Source organism: Manacus candei, unplaced genomic scaffold, assembly GCF_025592945.1.
Source record: "Manacus candei isolate 608988 ecotype Guabito, Panama unplaced genomic scaffold, ASM2559294v1 h1tg000042l, whole genome shotgun sequence".
Lineage (NCBI taxonomy): Eukaryota > Metazoa > Chordata > Aves > Passeriformes > Pipridae > Manacus > Manacus candei.
Genome location: NW_026138090.1, coordinates 4,938,712 through 4,957,746, shown reverse-complemented (window position 1 = coordinate 4,957,746; position 19,035 = coordinate 4,938,712). Strand labels below are relative to the sequence as shown.

Sequence of the window (19,035 nt, the reverse complement as noted above, 5' to 3'; positions counted from 1 at the left end):
GTCTATGAAAAACTACCATCTGGACAGCTTTGCAGTGAAGAGCATTACAACAAACAGCTATAAACACACAAAAACTTCTCCCCAGAGCACAGGAATCAGAATTGCAGCAGTTTGCAGGGACCCTAGAATTATAGTGACCTCCAAGGCTGGGGGCCCCTGTGTAAACTGGGAGTGTAGTTCTGTTTCCCTGTATATGGATGCTTTTGCAGCTTAGACTAAAAGAAAAGCAAAACAACAACAAAAATAACCACACAAACAAACAATAAAGAAGCTGCTATATTTGTTAGGAGCATCTTTCTGTGAGCTGAAGGCTTGTCTACACACTGAACAGCGTTGCTTGAGCTGGAAAAATGGACTTCTTTAGCCAATTTGAGGGCAAAAATGCAGAATGATATGTGTGCATATCCTCATTATGGTTTAGCTAAAATAAAATAATTTCTGCTAGAATAAACTGTGACAAGAATAGCAATTCCAGCCCACACAGTTCTGCAAGAAATGTTCCATAATAGCTACACAGAGGACATTCTTATTACCAAATCAGAATGCTCTTGTTGAGAGAGGACACGTGAACCAAATCATGTGGATGTGTCAGCATGTAGTCAAAGATAAAAAGCCACAGAGACTCAACAATTCTCAAAGCACCCATTGTACCTTGGTGACAAAACAAGCCTCTCTGCCCATCCTGTTGCTTTAAAGCTGTTCATTTACATCACCACGATGGAAATTAAATCCCACACTTCCAGTATAAGGCATTTTAATTGTGTTACTACCTAGCAGGGAGGTTAAGAACACATTGGCAGCTTTCTGAGGGATGGTAACTTGTTCAGCCACAGCACTTCCCATCCTGTACCCACTGGTAAAACCACAGAGCATTACACAAAGCTCCCTTCCGAGAAGTGTAGAGAACCACTCTTAGCAGTTTGTTTTGTAAAGGACTTCAGCTACCACAAACACAGTTGAGATGCCAGGACATCCCACCTGCTCTTCCCTGGTGTCCCAGAAGGACAAGGACCTCCTGAAGTCCTCAGTTCCGTGTGTCCCAGGGGTTGTGAAAGTCACTGTACATGTATGTTTGGCAGTAGAGTCTGGTCCAGATAAGATTACACCAGTTTACAGGGTGAGGCTGAGCCACAGCAGGATACTAGTCCAGTGTCTGTGTTACAGAAAAAACAGAATCTAAATCTATAAAATCCCAAGTAATACAGTTGTTTTTATTGCTGAAAAGCAATAAAATTCTTCTGGGTTTTTGGAGTTTTTTTACCAGACTGTCTAATTTGCTACTGACGTCTGAGTCCTCAAAATTTGCCTGTTCCACAACATGTTTTTCAAAACAGTCCTTTGCCTTTGAATTCTCACAGACATAGTCTGTGGTTGCAGAAATATCTGGAGAAAATGATTGGGTAATTTTTAATAATTTTCCCTTAGGAATCTCAAGTACACTACTGCTTTTCAAATGGTTTTGTCAGGCTGTACTCTCAGCTTATATTTAATTTTCTGGACACAATTTCCAGTGACCAAGGGCAGAACTCCAAAATCTTCCCTTTGTCATTTAAGAAGCTATCAAAGGAAAAAAAATGCCATAGTCGTTCTTGATTTCTTTCCAGATATGATCAGGAGCTACAGTTCTATGAGAGCAACAGAGTAGATTTGGGAATAAGCATTGGAAAGAGTAATGTATGAAAAAAAAAAAAAAAGAAAAAAAAGCACACAAGAAGGGCAAATAGAGATTAATAAAAGTTTTTATTATTTATGAAAAACAGTAGGTCAGCATGACATTGTGCAGTACTTGAAGAGTACTAACATGCAACAAATATACCATCTCAGGAGGTCTGCAGTCAGAACATCTCAGAAAAAAGAGTTTAGATGAGCAAAAGCTAGGAGAGCTTGAATAAGTGGGATCAGAAAGTTCTCTGAACGACTGTCACATCTGTAATATTTACACTAATGGGAAATTTATGTCTTATTAGTGTATTTAGTTATCAAATACAATGAATCTTGGAGAATATGAACAGCAAAGGCATACAAATCCCCAGACCTTAGTAAGGAACACAGACTGAGACTGAAGTGTATTGTCCATTTGTGTCTAATTCTCTGTTGATTTAAACAGACTCAGTTTCACAAAAATAAATGTCCTTTACAGTTCCAGTAGAACCCAGGGAATTAACTGGGCAGCAGAACAGCTTTTGTGCTTATGCACAGTGCACTGCTCTCACTGGAGTTTATCAACATCCTCTATCAACACCCTCAATCTGTGACTGTCAGAACACATCTTATTAAAAAACACTGTTAATGCCTTTCCCTGGATATTTCTGTCCAATTTTATAAACACCACTCTTTAACAACCTGTGTTTTCTCACTTTCTCTCCAGGTGGCAAATTTGCTCAGACTCTTCCAGATCCCCCAGATAAGCTACGCCTCCACCAGTGCCAAGCTGAGCGACAAATCCCGCTACGACTATTTCGCACGGACTGTGCCTCCGGACTTCTACCAGGCGAAAGCCATGGCTGAGATCCTGCGGTACTTCAACTGGACTTACGTCTCCACAGTTGCTTCAGAGGGTGACTATGGGGAGACAGGGATCGAAGCCTTTGAGCAGGAAGCTCGCCTGCGCAACATCTGCATCGCCACCTCCGAGAAGGTGGGACGGTCCAACATCAGGAAGTCCTATGACGGCGTGATCAGGGAGCTGCTTCAGAAGCCCAGTGCCAGGGTGGTGGTGCTCTTCATGAGAGCGGATGACTCTCGGGAGCTCATTGCAGCTGCCAACCGTTTCAACGTTTCCTTCACCTGGATTGCCAGCGACGGATGGGGAGCACAGGAGAGTATCGTCAAGGGCAATGAGCGCATCGCTTCTGGGGCGATAACCTTGGAGCTTGCTTCCCATCCAGTTAAAGAGTTTGACAAGTACTTCCAAAGTCTCAGCCCTTACAATAACAGGCGCAACCCCTGGTTCAAGGACTTTTGGGAGCAAAAATTCCAGTGCAATCTGCAGAACCGAAAACCACATAAAAAGGCTTGTGAAAAGCACTTCACCATCAACAGTTCCAACTACGAGCAAGAATCCAAGATCATGTTTGTTGTGAATGCTGTGTATGCAATGGCCCATGCCTTGCATAAAATGCAGAGAACTCTCTGTCCAAATACCACCAAACTCTGTGATGCCATGAAGCATCTGGATGGCAGGAAGCTGTACAAAGATTATCTCCTGAAAGTGAACTTTACAGGTAATAACTTCTCTTTTGGTACACAAAAAATATCACTGCAATTAATGAAATGCTCATCAGTCACAGTAACAGCTAGCTGAATTCCTGATAGAACTATTATCACAGTTCAGACCAGGGTGGTTCTCAGGCAAGGCCGCCCCTCTCACAAGAAAGCAGAAAGAAGGACAGGGAGCTTGAGGAGAACCATAAAAAAACAGCTCCATGCTCCTCCTGCTCCCAGCAGAAGGAAGAGGTGAAGGTGGCAACAGCTGGTCTTGGCAATGTTACCCTCCATCTTCTAAAAATTCCACACACCAACATCCATTTAATTTGCAGCCAGTCTGGGCATGTCTGGAAGCTGATGGTCATTTCACCACCTGCTGCACTAGGCAGCCGCCTGCTATTCCCATGCCAAGACTTGGCCTTTTCTTCCTCATTTTGCTATGAATTTACATAATAACTGGACCATGGCCAATGGCCAATGTCCTTGCATTTCCTATGTTACGGAACTACAAGTTTAATGACTAATTATAAAAAAGCTGCATTAAATATGTGCAGGAGAAGTGGAGAGAGGGGTGGACAGTCTGGGAATGATATGAGCAAATTTCATGGGGACTCGCCACGCATCACATGATATTTCTGTGTTTTTGCCATCACATGCGGCTGATCTTACCTGTGTGATTAATATTACACCATAGCAAAGTTAAATAGATCTACAGAGGAAACAAGTAAAGTGCAGAGCATCCTGTCTTTTTGCTGTTATGTTTCTAACTTTCTTCTGAAGCATCTAGGTTGAACTCGCATTTCTATGTATTATTAAACTGATATTCTCAGCTGAATGAGTTGATAGTAAGGAAACATCATGCCGTGCCTTGTGTGAGAACTAACTCCAATAGGAATTGAAGGATAAATATGTGTAGGATTCAGCATATTCAGTCCCAGGAGATCCTCAGTAATTGTACAATGCTAACAGCACTGGAAACTACGTGAAACTGTCATATTGGAGCTTGAACTTTTCCCTCCTTTAGAGGTCTTAGCATTTGCTTCAGACCATCTCTAGATACTACTAACCACATCCCTTGTGTTTTTCTCACTCCCAGTGGGATATGGCTAGTGTAGCCAAGTATTCCACTTTCTTGGGTACTTGCTGATGTGCCTTCCAGCATATGCTGCAGAGCTCCTTAGGATGCCTGGTCTCCCAGGATCCTGATACCTGAGTAGCTGACAAGTTTAGAACACGTCAGGAATTCCTGCAGCCCACGTGCCGGGATTTCTTTACCACGGAAATCAAGAAGGGACAGATGAGACTGGTCACTTGCTGCATTTTATCTCTCAGGAAAGGGTTCAGCAGGATGCAGGATCTTGGACATGCTCTGGTAATATAGATTCAATCACAAAGGAAAAGTAACACGAGAGCAGCTGGAAAGTGAGATGCTTCAAACCCTCATCTGGGTGCTGCATGCACTGCAGCTGAAGCCACATGTCTTGCCTGAGCAACATGATGCTTATGTGCATCATGTCGTTGGTCTCCTAAAAAATGCTGTATCAGTGAAGACAGTCACATACCATGATGTATACAGATACCTAGACAATGTAAACACAGCATATGCCAAGCTGTCACTGCATTTGATTTGTTTATTAATTTCACAAACAGCACAAGTCAGAATGAAACAACCTTTTTGGTTTTAGACCTCTGGAAATTAAGAATTATCCTTTTTCCTTCCCCTCCTCACAGCACTTAAAACATCAAAACTATTTTCTCACTTGCCTACACCTAGCCTCAGAGATACTTGAATGTCTCCAAATTGTTGAAATCAATTGGTTTTAGGAGAATAGCACTTCATGGAAGCTGGTTCCTGGCATACTGATCACAAGGGAAGGTAGAGGTGTGCAGCCTGCTTCTGTCCTTGCCAGGGAGACACTTCAGGACAGTAATAACCAACCACAATGTGCAGGCACTTAAATATCTTAAATTATTTTGAAACTTTTTCTGACACCACACGTATTTTTATGGGCTTGAATGCATACACTGTAACAGAGTCCAAGTTTAGCACCAAGCAATCTTGGTTCCAGTAGAGGATTCTTAATCATTTTTCTTCAGATTATATTCGGATATTTTTTAAGCACCAAAGCATATTTCCACTCAACATCTAGATACAAAGTCAAAATAGCCCCAACTTTCTTCAACCAAAACTCCAGGAAAATATTTATTTAGCTACAACCAGGAAACATAATTTTCATTTTGGCTGAAATATCTTTTATGATTTGGAAGTTGAAGCTGTTAAAGATGGGAAAAAAAGAATGAAGCTTGTAATTTTGCAGTTTTGAAAACAGAAGGCTCTTTTTTTGAACAAAATTAGTTTTAAAGTCAACATGGAAATCTTTGAAACTTTGAAGAGCTTTCATTTCCAATTTAAAACATTAAGAAACCTGTCAAGTTCTTTTCCAATGGCTTTGTTCCTTATATATTTTTACCAGATTACAACATAATTTGCTCATCTCATTTCTTTGTTATCAGTTCTTCCATTATAATGCAAATTCCTGTTTTAATGTAAGTTATTTTTTAAGAAGGCGTATGATTTTTATGTGGCAAGTTAATCAGCGAATCTCTCATGCCTTCTTCCTTTCAGAAAGGTGTGAAATTTTCATACATATGTGAAATTTTCATACATATAAGTCTTGTCATTGATTTCTAGGGGACCAAGAATTATCCTTTCCTCTTTCCTGGCTGAAGAAAATCTTTAGGTGTGTTGCTAATGGAAAATGAGGACCTTGCTGCATGGGACATTTGATCAATGATATTCTCATATTTCCACCTCCAAATCTGAGAATGTTTTCCCAATGCAGAGAGAGGATGGCCTGGAAGCTACCAGTCCGTCAGATACACTGCAAACAAGTCAGGTTTTACTCTCTTCTTTAGCCTGGGTAGAGATTTACACCCACCACAAGGAAGCAGGCAAGAAACAGAACAGCGATAAGCAGATTTGCAGACACACAAACAACTATTTGAGCAATACCTCCTCTGCTGAAAGGCAGAGGTATACATAGTGAGCCCTGCATGCATAAACCTGCAGGTTTCCATGAAAGAAATCTGGGAAACAGCCCTGAAAGTATTCTCCCATTTTCCAGGAGCATCTGATGGTGTATTTCAAACACACCAGTCTGAGGAAATGATTAGGTGCATTTATATGACTGATGTGGGACTGTGCAATTTTAGACATTTACCCTTCATACTCAAATTAATTTTGGTTAGTCTTTGATTGCAGTTAATGGAGGGGATCAGCACTGACAGTGTGTGCTCCAGCCCATGTGAGGTATGGTTTGCCCCTACACCTCTTGCTACTGACCACAGATGGAGCATAGAGCAACTAAGATTTATTTTCACTTGCCATTTAGCTGAAAGCCTGAAGTGAGGCTCTCAGGCTCAGCAATAATGTGATTTGCAGGGAAATACTCAGGGACCAGCTAACAGCAGGGTTGAAGTATAGGACTGGCCAGGATCTGTGCACCCTCATGCTGCCACTGATGCTGACATGCTGTGTGACAGCTATTCCATTAATATCTCTGGGGTCCTACTTATTTCTCCTTTTTCATTAAATTGGAATAACTCCACAGAACTGAAGTGTGGCATTAAGACAGCATGAGGTTTCATTCCTTATTGTCTGTGAGATACACCAAGCACATAATTTTCTTGCAAGTCAGTAAGACATATATGACAAATGTCATGATATCCTGAATTTTTTCAGTAAGGAAAAAAAAGAAACACCTGTACCTGACTCCAGTTTCCAGCAGGAGGATGCAAGAATGCAAAGCCCCTAGATAAATGCACTCACTCTATCTCAGTGCTTGTTTGGCCTTTCAAAGAGATATAGGCTGGTTCATCTTCTTGATCTTCCCATTCTCTGCGTTCCCTCCTGAGGGCACAAGTGCAGCACTTGATGTTCTGAATCATGATGCTTTTCTGCTGATAAAGAGATGCTGGTTCAAGAGGCTGTTAACTTGTATTAACAAAACAACAAAGAAGTGCTGAACAAAAGTAAAGGGCTCCATGGGAAAGAGCATAAACTCAACTTCTCACCACACCCAGCCATTGCTTGGTGAAGGGTAGAATACAGAGGGGACTCTGGAGGGCACAAATCCGGGGGTGAACCCCAATATAAGTCAGAGCTGCACATATCCAGAAGCCTTTCTCCCTCACAAGGGTGTGGGGGACAGTGCAGCAACCAGCTTTGCTAACTATTTTAGCTCATTTAAGCCACTAGGACAGAGAAAAGCAATGTTATCACTGCCCACAGCTCTACTGCAAGCCTCACAGAGTTTGTCATATGCCAGGATAGTGAGCGTTAGCACAGCCAGTGAGAAAGGGGTGTCCATCGTTTGGGACAAGTAAGTGGCAGGCTACTGCACAGCTGTGCCCCACATGTTGCTACCTGGTATAGCTGCTCTTCCAGGGCATTGGACTGGAGGTGAGGAAGGGCAGTGATGACATTTGAGGACCAGCATTAGCTCCATCAGGGCCAGGGTTGCTGAGCTGGCTGTGCAGGATGACAGCCTTGTCACCCAAGGGTGTGGGGTTGGGTTCCAGCTTTTCCCTCTGCAGTTAGCGGGGCTGATGGTATCACAGGACTAACTCTGCTGCGAATCTAGTGTGGGAGTGTATGGGCAGAGAAAGGTTGGATTTTGGGATGTATGCATGTCCACCTGTCTTGTGCAGCTTTCTGAATCTCCACAGCTAATGGTTGGAGGAATTTAGCTAAATTAGTAACCTTGGAAAACAAGGCAATAAAAATTTTAGGCGACACATATATTTATAGTACTCAGTGTCTTTTCCTACCCCTTTCTTTGTCCAAAGCTGCAAGAGTCATGTCCCTTTCTGTATTATGTTCAGAAGTCCATCTCTTCTCCAGCCAAGCCTGTGTCATCAATCTTAGCTTATACTGGGCAAAATCCTCTCTGGTAGCTAACCTGAATGACTACTCCAAATGAGAAAAGGGTTGTAAGTCAGGTCTGATTTGTTCCCTTTTATCCATTAGACTTTGTGACAAAACTTTTATTTCTCCCTGGTCCTACGGTTCTGAGTGATTTACTTCCTTTTTTTTCCCTCCTCACTATGCCCCTGTCAACACTCAAATAATATGAAGCAGAAACACAAATTCACCTTCTCATTTATTCTTGAACACTGATGACTTCTGTTGTGGGAATGTAATTTCACAGACCATTTCCATCATAACTGTGCCATCCAAGTAAGAAAGAGCTTAAAAGTCATGGTCTCCAACAAGCAGATGTCACCTCACTTCTGAGCACAGCAGCACTGCATGGTGCCTGCTCTGGGATTTAGCCATAAATATTTCCTGTCAAAAGTCCACTTCAAAACTCAATGTCTGGCCAGGCTGCATGGAGCACAGACCAAAAATTCTGCATTTGCTGTCACAGGCAGATTACAGATGCAGAAACTTCAAAGGAGTTTACAGAAGGGAGTACCTGTCAGTAGATGTGCAGGCTAAAGACAGAGCTCAAAGCCCAGGCTCTGCAGCAGAAGGCCCTGGTACTCTGCCATCGCACCCAAAGAGCTCCTTCTCATCAGGTCAGATCCCCCTGGCCTTCAGCACTCAGTCAGTAGCGAGGTCCTCCTGGTCTTCCTTGTGATGCTTATTTGTAAATGAAAACAGAACACATCTTTCAGATGAAGGCAAAACTTACATGTGTAGAAGGCATCTAACACCCCGTTAATCATAAAAGTTGTAAAAGTGTAATTCATGATGGATTTGTAGCTAATAAAGCCAAGGAAAATGTAGAGTGAATTCCCCAAGATAGTAATTAAAAATACACATGAAAAAGATGTCTAGGATTTATAGGAAAAATTACTACCTTTTCCTGGGACCACAAATGTGTCGTAGAATTTAAAACTTTGCAAGCAACTAAGGGACAGTCTCTGAAAGTACACTTGAGATTTGCTGTTTCAAAGCAGAGGAAGAGTTGAACTTGCACAGTGTTTTCCCATATTTCTCTCTGTATTAGAGTTACATTTGTGTATACACACAGAGAGCTCTAGTGAGATTTTGATGGCCTGATATTCCTGGTGGCCCCATCAACTTTCTTCTTACTCCAGTTGTCTCTTCACAGACCTCATGGGGATATGCAGTTTCTTTCTGTTGGAGAAATTTACTGCTCCAAGGGTAAATAAGCTAATCTCTGCTTAGTCCTTACTGAAGCTTTTCATATGTGTATATATTAATACATTTATGTAATTTATATATATATATGCATTTTTATGTATATTTAACTATGTATACTCTAGATTCATAATATATAGAACCATAAAGTTAAAGGATAAATCAGGTTGGAAGGGTACTTGGGAGATCTCTAGTTTAACCTTCTGATGGAAAGAAAAACAGTTGTTTAATCAGATCAATTTGCTTAGGGCTTTCTAGATGTAAACTGGCTGAAATTAAAATACTGTAGAACCTTTTCATCCCCTAGTTTAGTTTTGAGGTATCATGATGGTAAACAACTGATCTGTACTCTGGATATGTTGTGTGTCACACGCTGCCCCATGTAAACTGGATACCTGGGCTGGCAGCAGGACACAGGCATCATCATCTCCAGGGCACAACTTCCAAATAAAATTTTCATTAAAATTTCTCTTGGCATGATAGCAGGTCAGTGACCTACCTGTTAGTGGTGTCTGCTGCCTAGCCAGCAACCATCATAAAATACTGCTTTTTCATGCTTTCATTTGGCACTAATTCACAGTAATTAGCCTGAGTGAGCAGGGCAGAGGTTGAATTGTTTTTTTACCCCTTGAGATAAGCTCCAGTAGCTGAGGCCAAGGTGTGTTGGGCCATTGCTCCCCATCTAACTCAGAAGCAAGGTACTTCTGCCTGCAGCCACCACTTCCACCACTGCCACCACTGTCACCACTGTCACCACTCTCTGCCTGACCTGGGCACTGAGCTCCCATGGACAGAAAGATGAGAAATGTAGCATTAGCAGAACACAGAGCAGCAACAGCTTTTCTTCATATTCCTCAGGAAGTCTCTGAAAGTATGTTGCCTTCGGCCTTTACCCAGCTGGATGTCATTCCTGGAAAGCCTGCAGAAACCACAGGCCAGCAATGACCCCAAACTTGTTATAGTGGCATATTTAGGTGAAGGTGCTTTGACATTCCTAAAATTGCAAATAGCTCTCCATCTCAGTTTCCTCTACTTGAATATTTAAACAACCCACCGCTTCAGCTGAGCCATGAAATACTGAACATAAAATTAAATAGTCTGTGCCTTGTATGTAAATCATAGTCGGCTTATCTCATATTAATAATGTAGCCTTTAGGCATCCATAAATCTCTAGATATCACAGCATCCATGAAAATGTGTAAATGAGGATGAGATTAGACACCCTGTGTTTATGGAGAAACACATGACTGACAAACTGAGCAACGATTTTCTTTCACATCACATATTTGAGAGACAGAAGGTTTGGTAACCTAATTTCTCTAAATCACAGACTTCTGTGTTTGCCTACTGCTTGTTTTATAATAGTTATTGTTATTATTTTATCTTTTGTTTTGATGGAAAATGTCATGTGAATCCCAAATACCAAGGGTGTGCACATTCCAAGTCCTCAAAGGAGCAGGAAGTCTCATACAACATTTTCATCCCCCAAATATGCGCAGTCCCATTTCCAGTCCTACTGAGGTTTATAATAGGGGGCAACCATGGGATTATATTCTTATTCTTCATGGAGATTTTCCTGTGAGACACATTCACACATAAGTGATGTCAGGTCTGCTTCTTTCTTCTTGTGGCCTGGCAGGACAAGTTACATGTGAGAGAAGAATTCGGTTCAGGATTTCTATCCCTTACATTTTAGCATCTAATTTGGCTCCAAAAAGCCCAAGGGAGGACCAGATTCTTCTGCACTACCTGCTACAGAAGAGCAGTTTAGCACTTTCATGACTAATATCAGTTAGTCTCACTTGAATGCTGAGATATATTTTAGGGGCTGACAAAGGCAGAGGCTGTGCTCAGAACATGACCACGAAAGTGTTAATGAATATGAGGACAAGGACACGAGAAGGAGATTCCATTTTACTTTTTTGATTAATCCAGGTGTGTTCTGGACTTCCAATGAGTTCGAGAAAATTGGTCATTCCAAAAGGTGATGAAGAAAACTACAGAAAGTCACAAATCCAGATGTCTAATCCCATAGATAACTAAATGTTACGTTATTTTTACAAAACCTCTATCATTGTTGGCAGCTAATAATCATCCTACAAAGGCAGAAGTGAAAGCATAGTCTGTAGAAAAGTATCTTTTCTCCTAAAATAAAGTAAATATCACTACATCCCTGGAAGACACATTTTCTCCACCCAGTAGAGCACAGTGTAAAGATATTCCCAGGCTAACACTGACTAAACAGGAAGAAGTACCAGACCAGTAGAGCTGCATTAGTATGACACTGACACTCAGCCCAGCCTGGTGTTGCAATCTGGACATGGGTCATGGTCTGAATCCTCCGTCGCTTCCATGTAGCATGTCTCCAGACACACCTGTCCCAAGATGACTGCTGTACTGTACTTGTTAAACTGCAGCCCAGATGAGCTTGTGAATCTGTTTCAGTTTTCTGTGAAGCCTGAACTGTTCCCTTCAAGCTTGTCTTGCCTGTTTCTGATTCACAGTGCAGGAAAAAACCCTCAGGGATACAAGTCTCCTTCTCTATCTAAAAGGGAGAAAGAAACTCAACCCAAACTCAAAACAGTCGTGTTTAAATTTTTCCACTAAAATATTTTTCCCCAATTTTTTTTTGTTTTTCAAAAAGCAATCAGGTCTATATTTTCACAGAGCAGAAACTCCTTTTGCATATGCATATTCTTCACAAACTGACCTTCTACACAATTCCCATCAACTGTAAACTGGATGGACCTGGCAGAAAAACATGTTTGACTTTCTTTCATTTCCTCATCTGTCAGAGTCACGTTTCTAAACACCTCTAAAAGCATCTCAGAGAATGTCTACTTTGGCATCACTGCACCATTTATGGTTATTTTGTTAGCAGATATAGAATATAATAGAAAAATATATTTCATTTCTGCTATCTGGGTGAGTCATTTCCTTTTGTTTCCTTCTTCCTGCCATGAAAGTATATTTGTCTGAGCATATAACAAGTAAAGACAAAGAATACTAAAATTCTTCAAGGCACAGGGAACAGCACACGTTTTCATGCAGAGGAGTATCAGAAGCAGAGAAACTTCTAACAGAAATGTTCAGAAAATCCTAGCTGTAGCATGGCTCAGGCACAGGAGCAATCCTTTGATTTGCTTTCTCACCTCTTTTTCCAGCCATGGTTAACTCACCTGCTCACTGTTGGAATGCAAAGGGGTTCAGCACTAAGCCAGAAATTACAATGTCTCCAAATATAAATCCTTAAACTTAAGACATGTGTTTCATAAAGAAATTACCGAGATCAAAAATTTGGTTTGTAGGGTCTCCACACAAAAACTCACTCTTTTCTGAGTGCCTGGGAAGAAGAGCTCAGAGCCAGAAGCAGTGGATATGGGAATGGTAGTTGCAAACACCCAGTAGATCAAAAGCAGAGGTTGTTGTACCTCACACTTTGAAGGTCCCTGTCCCCTCAGTCTTGTGTCTGCACTTCATCTCCTACAGTTCTGCCCATCTTTCTACTTGGCAATAAATTAATTGTCTCATCTCTTCTAGACTAATGACACATGCATATCTAGCACAATGCCTACAGAAGAAATGCAAGAACATTTCTGAAGGCTGAGAGATATTAATTTTTTAAAAGTATGTGTGCAATTGCTCCTCAATTCAATACAGGTTTCATGCAGTACATTTTTCTATTTGAGGCTATACACAGATTCCAGATAATTTGATGGAATAAGCTAATGCAGCAATTCCTTTGCATATATTAAATATTTACCACTTTTGGGGCTGAAATATGAGGCTTAGCTAAGAAAACCCCATCATTTTATCCAGGGAAGGAATTTTACCATTCTCAGAGGAAACAGGGAAACTGTGAGAACGCTAAGGGAAGCACAGCCATGAACGAAGTCCTCACAAAGAACGTAGGTGCCACAGAAATCCCATGTAACTCTGAGAGAATGTGGATTTTCAGGGTGGAATGTGATTCCTAAGGGCTACATCTGATATTACAATGACTCTGTGACCCAGTATCAACCACACTGTTTTATAGGAAGTTTGGATTGAAAGACACACACAGGCCTGCACACACACATACACAGTCACAACAGCACTCACTCACTGTTCTTTAAATTTATTGAAACCAATCCTAAGATAGTAACTTGGTGTATGATTGTTGAGTTTGCATTTGTAAAAAGTGCACAGCAAATCCAAAAGCAGCAATCATTCCACGCCAAAGGGAAGTGAGAACCTCCTGGTGTTGAGGTAGCAGCACTGATGAGTTCCAGCATCCACAACCAGGGGACAGTCCTAGAGCAATTCTTCTCTCAATTTTGCCTTTGTTCTTTTACTTGCAGAGGCCATTACTGGCATTGTACCTTCTTATTATCACTTTTGTCTTTTCACCATCCACTGGATATTTTGCATATGCTGCATACATGCTCTTCTTTATATTGATTATGCCCTAAAAATCTAATCCTAATCCTAATCCTCTCTTCTTCCCAAGGTTAAATTTCTGTAGTGATCAGTAGCTGATTGTGTACAGCTCTGGAGCCTCAAGCATCTTCCTGTGCTTCTGCTACAGAACTCTCTTGCACTCTTCCTGTGGGGACGGCTTCTTTGTCGCCCTTTATCTTTTACAATAGGTCTTAAATTTGCTCCAAACACTAGGACAGGCTTGATCATATGCAGAAGTGTGTGGAGTAGGGTTGCTGGACTCTTGTAGTCTAAGCAGCAATGACATCATTGCCTGTAACAGCCAAAGGTTGTGTTCTTATGGTTCCTTCCCTTGACGTAAATAACTACACACCATGTGCCCCTATAAATAAATTTTGCCTATGGTTTCTGAAAAAATAGAATTTTTGCATGACATTTCTCTATTGTCCTGATGAATGGAGAAGCTGATCACTGCTCCAAGTGACCAGTTTTGTGTCAAAGATTGGCCTGCTGTTCCAGGATAAGTCTCCACCAGACAGTGGCTGATAAAACACTGTATGAAGCTGCTATTGGGAACTGATGGAAATGTGCTGAAAAAGTTTGTTAAACTTCCTCTACTGCATTTGTGTATCTACTTGAATAAATAGCTAATGGCTAGTTAATGCTCCAGTAACTGAAAGAATAAAAACCCCATCTTTAAAGGCTCTTTGGAGAAGAAATTATCTCAAATCAGAGGACAGTTTGCGGCAGTGCTGTTGATGTCCTTTCTAGATCTCTGAAACACTTTATCAGTCAAAGCCTATCAGTGTGCCTCTGCTTCCACCATAAAACAGGCAAATAAATCAACATTTTCTTTTTACATTTTTCCCTGAGGTCTGGTGATTGCTGTTGCTGTTGCCAAACTGATTCAGTGGAGCAAAACATTAGCAGAAATGAGTCTGTGCTTTCAGCTTTATCTTTTATTCCTGAGAGTAGGAGAATTTGCAAGTATTAATGGAACATGCAGCTTGCATGTTGTAGCATAAGGCATGCCAATGAACACTGATGATACTGGGAGAGGTGATGTGCTACCTTTGCAGCTGGTGTGTAATATGCATGAATAGCCTTAAAAGCCAAGAGTTCTTATCCTTTACCTCACCAACTTTTTACTGAAATTCATTGTTGTGAGAAGCGCACTTTCACTTCTCAACTGGCTGACTCAAGATTTGGTCAGACACAAGATATACTCTACTGAGCACTGACTTAACTTGCAATTTCAGTAGATGTGCATTTTCAGCCACCACCTTATTACAAGGAAATGAGTAAAAATAAAATCAAACCTCATCAAAGGAAGATGAGCACTTTCATTGTGTGTAGTGAGCCTTATTGAAAACATAAGGTTGATTTTGCCTTCAGTGGCCAAAATTCAAGCCACCCAGCTTTCTTTGATACACTTTGTAATACGATAACTGGAGAACTATCAATGCAGGAAGCTACCCACCCTCCTGATGGCAGCTCATGTCAGCCAGAGCTCACCCTTGGCAGTGTCTGTTTCTCTCCACTTGTTTATAGGAGCTCTGCAAGAAAATCGCACTCCCAATATAGATACTAATTAAGTTTGGGTTAAAGAAATATAGGCCACTTTTTTTCATTCACATATTATATTCAGAGAGAAAACTGATCCACCCCAGAATCTTACACCATGAGATGTGTGAAACATTTACATTTCCAGCTGAACTCTAAGTGTTCTTTGTCCTCCACCAACATTATGTCAGATGTGGCAAATGCTGTAACTGAGCTGCATATGTCTGAGCATAAAGGTTCTTGTGTTTCACCATAGCAGTGTTTCTTTATTCCAGCTCTGAGGCATTTTACAACTCCTTTTTTTTCCTCAAAATGTTCAATAAATTTGAGCTTCAGTTGTTTCAAATAGATGTTCTCTTTAGAATTCACTACTTATGCTTTTATTTTCCTACTGCAAATACAATTTCATTTCACAAATTACCTCATTATTAGCAATTTGTAGGGTGATTGCTGAGAGTTTTCAGTAGCTCCTTAACAAAAATAATAGCATAGAGTCATAAGATACGTAGGAAGAGGTAATACCTTTATTAGGCTGCCCACGTATCTGGAAAAAACAGAGGTTTTTGGCATAACATCCCTTTGTCATAGCTTGTCTTGCATCTCGATCAACCCTTGTGTTTCTAAACTACATACTTTCAAAGAAGAGAACAAAAAGCTTTCAGCAATTACTCTGCAAATGGATAGTAATGAGGCTGTTTGCAAAGCGAAATTTTGTTTCCAGGAGGAAATAAAAACCTGATATACTAAACTCTGAGCAGAGCTGTTCCTTCAAAATAAACGAAGGTCAAATTTATTGAACAATGTTTCTGATGACCTAATGGAGTGAACTTGTGCCTGAAAGCTTGTGCACTTCTCCCATCTATAGACTAGTCTATAAGAAATAACTACGTTTCTTATGCACTTGAATCTTGGAATGTAACAGCTGCAACATTACTACTACTAAATAATAAAATTGCAGTATAAGTCATTAAATCCATGTCAGTCCACCTGACTTGGGAGTGTCTTCCTATCACATCAATTAGGAAATAACAGCCAGAGGGTCTATTTCATGGTTCATTTGGTTCTGATCTCTAAGGGCAAACCATCTAACTAAATTATTCAGAGCTGTGTCTAGAAACACCTCTCTAATCCTCAAGTCCCCACAGAGAAGAGAATGTTTTAACCAATTTCCTTTAATATCTTAATAACTGAATCTATTCTAATTTCCTTCAGGCTGACGAAGAAGGACAAAAATATTATTAGGTATTTAACTCTTCCTTAGACAGCTAGATATGCAGTCTGGGGGTGGAATTAGCACATCATGGAATGGTGCCTCCAAAAAGGGAAAGAGTCATGCTCCTGTGATATAACCAAGGCCCTCATTTAGTCCAAAAGTGAATTTTAGCAAAATTAAAACACAGCTTCAATCTCTTTCAGCTGTTCCTCAGATGTACTGGGAAGAGAAGAGTAAGGTATGACACCAGTTCCCAGCTTTGAGGTTAAATGGGAATGTCCCTCAGTGGAAGTTCAAATTGGACACAGGAAACTCATAAACCCCGAACTGACAGAAAGTCCCAACCAAAATCTCAAGCTCTGACAGTAATGTTAATTTTCAGTAACTGACAGATAACTCACTGGCCAACACATTTTTTCCTCAGATCAAAACATTTCGGGAGCTACCAAAGGCCAGCCCAGAGCTTACAGTTCCAGTTCCTGAGCGTGTGTTGTCACCCTAACAGTGGCCATTATTCTTCATAATGGGAATGGGTTCCCTTTGCTTCTGCTTACAAAATAACTAACTAGTTGGCCTGAGGGAGGAGTTAGGCAGTTTGAAGTCATGGTTTAATTTCCTTTGTAATTACAAGTTGATTGCTGGTATGAATTACATTACACACATTTTACCTCTTGTGCCAACCATTTCTTTAAGTGGATAATCTTAAATTAAAAGAATGGTATCAGCTGAAACGCATTGCTATGTTGGAATCTCACAAATCATTCATATCGATTATCAACCCAGCAGACATTAAAAAAAGAAAAACACCTTTGACACTTTTCCATGAGTGTTTGTTTTATTTTAAAGTTGCACTGGTGCAACCTTTGCAAAACAACTCCAAGAAATATTCTTAATATCAGGGGAGATGTTTTGTATTTTTAAGGAGAAATGTAATGACTGCAGAATTCTTACCTGCTTTTTACCCACCATGTTTCAAAATCCAAATGCTATAAGAAGGAAGAAATTCTTTTTTTAATTCCTTAAAATTCCTTTAAAAAAAAACAAAGGCAATTTCATAATTTCCTTGGTGAAAGTTTGTAACTTAGCACCTCGTTAATTCCTCCCGAGTTCTAAAGACCACATATATGCTTAAGGGCCACACAAGCAAGAGGACAACATATACCTGAAAATGTAAAACATGATGCTTGAGGCAAGCATTTCACAGGAAAGGTAGCTGGGGAGTTCTGTGCCCAGCCAGGCTGAGGATAGTGACAAGCTGAACGAATTCTTCCAATCTTTCAGACCCTTCTTGGCTTGTTTTGCCAATGTTCCCAGGCAAGCTCTGCAACAGCCTCCACAGCAGCCTGTGTGGACAGCTTGCAAGAGACACCCGTTCACAGGTGCACTGCAGAGAGCTTGCACAAGCTCTTATCACTTGGTGCTCCAGCTGTGAGTCTTTCTGTTCCAGATATTGGTGATATTCATCTCACCTGACTGCAGATACATATACTGTGAGTGTATTTTAGCTAGTCACAATCATTATGGTCAGCAGAAAAAAGAGCAGGTACAGTTTAGCTGGGCTATCCTAGATACCTCTTCAAGGTGAACCCTAGAAGTACCCATTCTCTTTTGTAGGATGGAAGCTTGGAATAACTAAATTACCTACAGGTGTCTGTGATATGTGATAGATCTTTGCAACTAGGCCTGGAGAAACATTTCTGTTTCTGACCACTGCAAATGCTGGCGGGGGGTTGTCTATGACAGGTGTTAAAATTCCCTACAGCAAGCATCTAACCTAAGAGAGAAACCACAGACCTGAATGGAAAATCTGCAGGCATAGATAGGAAAACTACATTTGTAGAAGACTAATCAGTCTCATTTCCTTCTTGAATGAGAAGAAGCAATGCTGCATGTGACCCAAACACATCCAGAAATGGTGGTGCAGAGGTTAAAAGTGACTACTTGTCTCTGTGGAAACTGATATTTTAAGCCCATTCATTACTCATTAATTGTGGAGAGGTACAAAGCAGTGACACTTCACTCTGATCTTTCCCTGTACTAACTTTTAAATTGCCAAATTTCAACGTGCCTTCTGTCAATCAGGTATGAAACCAGCTGCATTATACTGAGATAGAAACAGGAGTGGGTGCATCAGGTCAGTGTTCAGCCAAGCAGAAATAAGTCACTTTGATCTCAACAAGCCATATCTAGCTAAAAAGAAAAGAGAATGAAAGGATATGTGCATTCTCAGGGTCTTTTCTGATACTTTTCAAGAAAAGGCATCATACGTGCATATGAGCCTGTTGGACAAACGCACCATATCCTGCAATATTATTACAAAGGTTCTTCCTTACAGTGTTTTAAAAAGGCATTACCCAGGATATGTAACAGGAAGGAGTAGGGGGGATGAAAAAATAACTATATTTTTCTGTTACATAAACAAATGTCTTGTTTTTCAGTCTTAAATCAGAAGTTCAGAGTTTTT

At 40.7% G+C, this 19,035-nt stretch overlaps 1 protein-coding gene across 4 annotated transcripts in view; it reads left to right on the top strand.

Moving 5' to 3' along the window:
• The window catches only part of GRM3 (glutamate metabotropic receptor 3), a 104,632-nt gene that overhangs the window by 67,973 nt on the left and 17,624 nt on the right, over positions 1-19,035 (top strand). For all 4 annotated transcript variants that reach the window (XM_051795291.1, XM_051795293.1, XM_051795290.1 and 1 more), the window contains one exon: positions 2,369-3,224. In XM_051795291.1, coding sequence (XP_051651251.1) covers positions 2,369-3,224 — 856 coding nt within the window. The remainder of the gene's footprint in view (positions 1-2,368; positions 3,225-19,035) is intronic.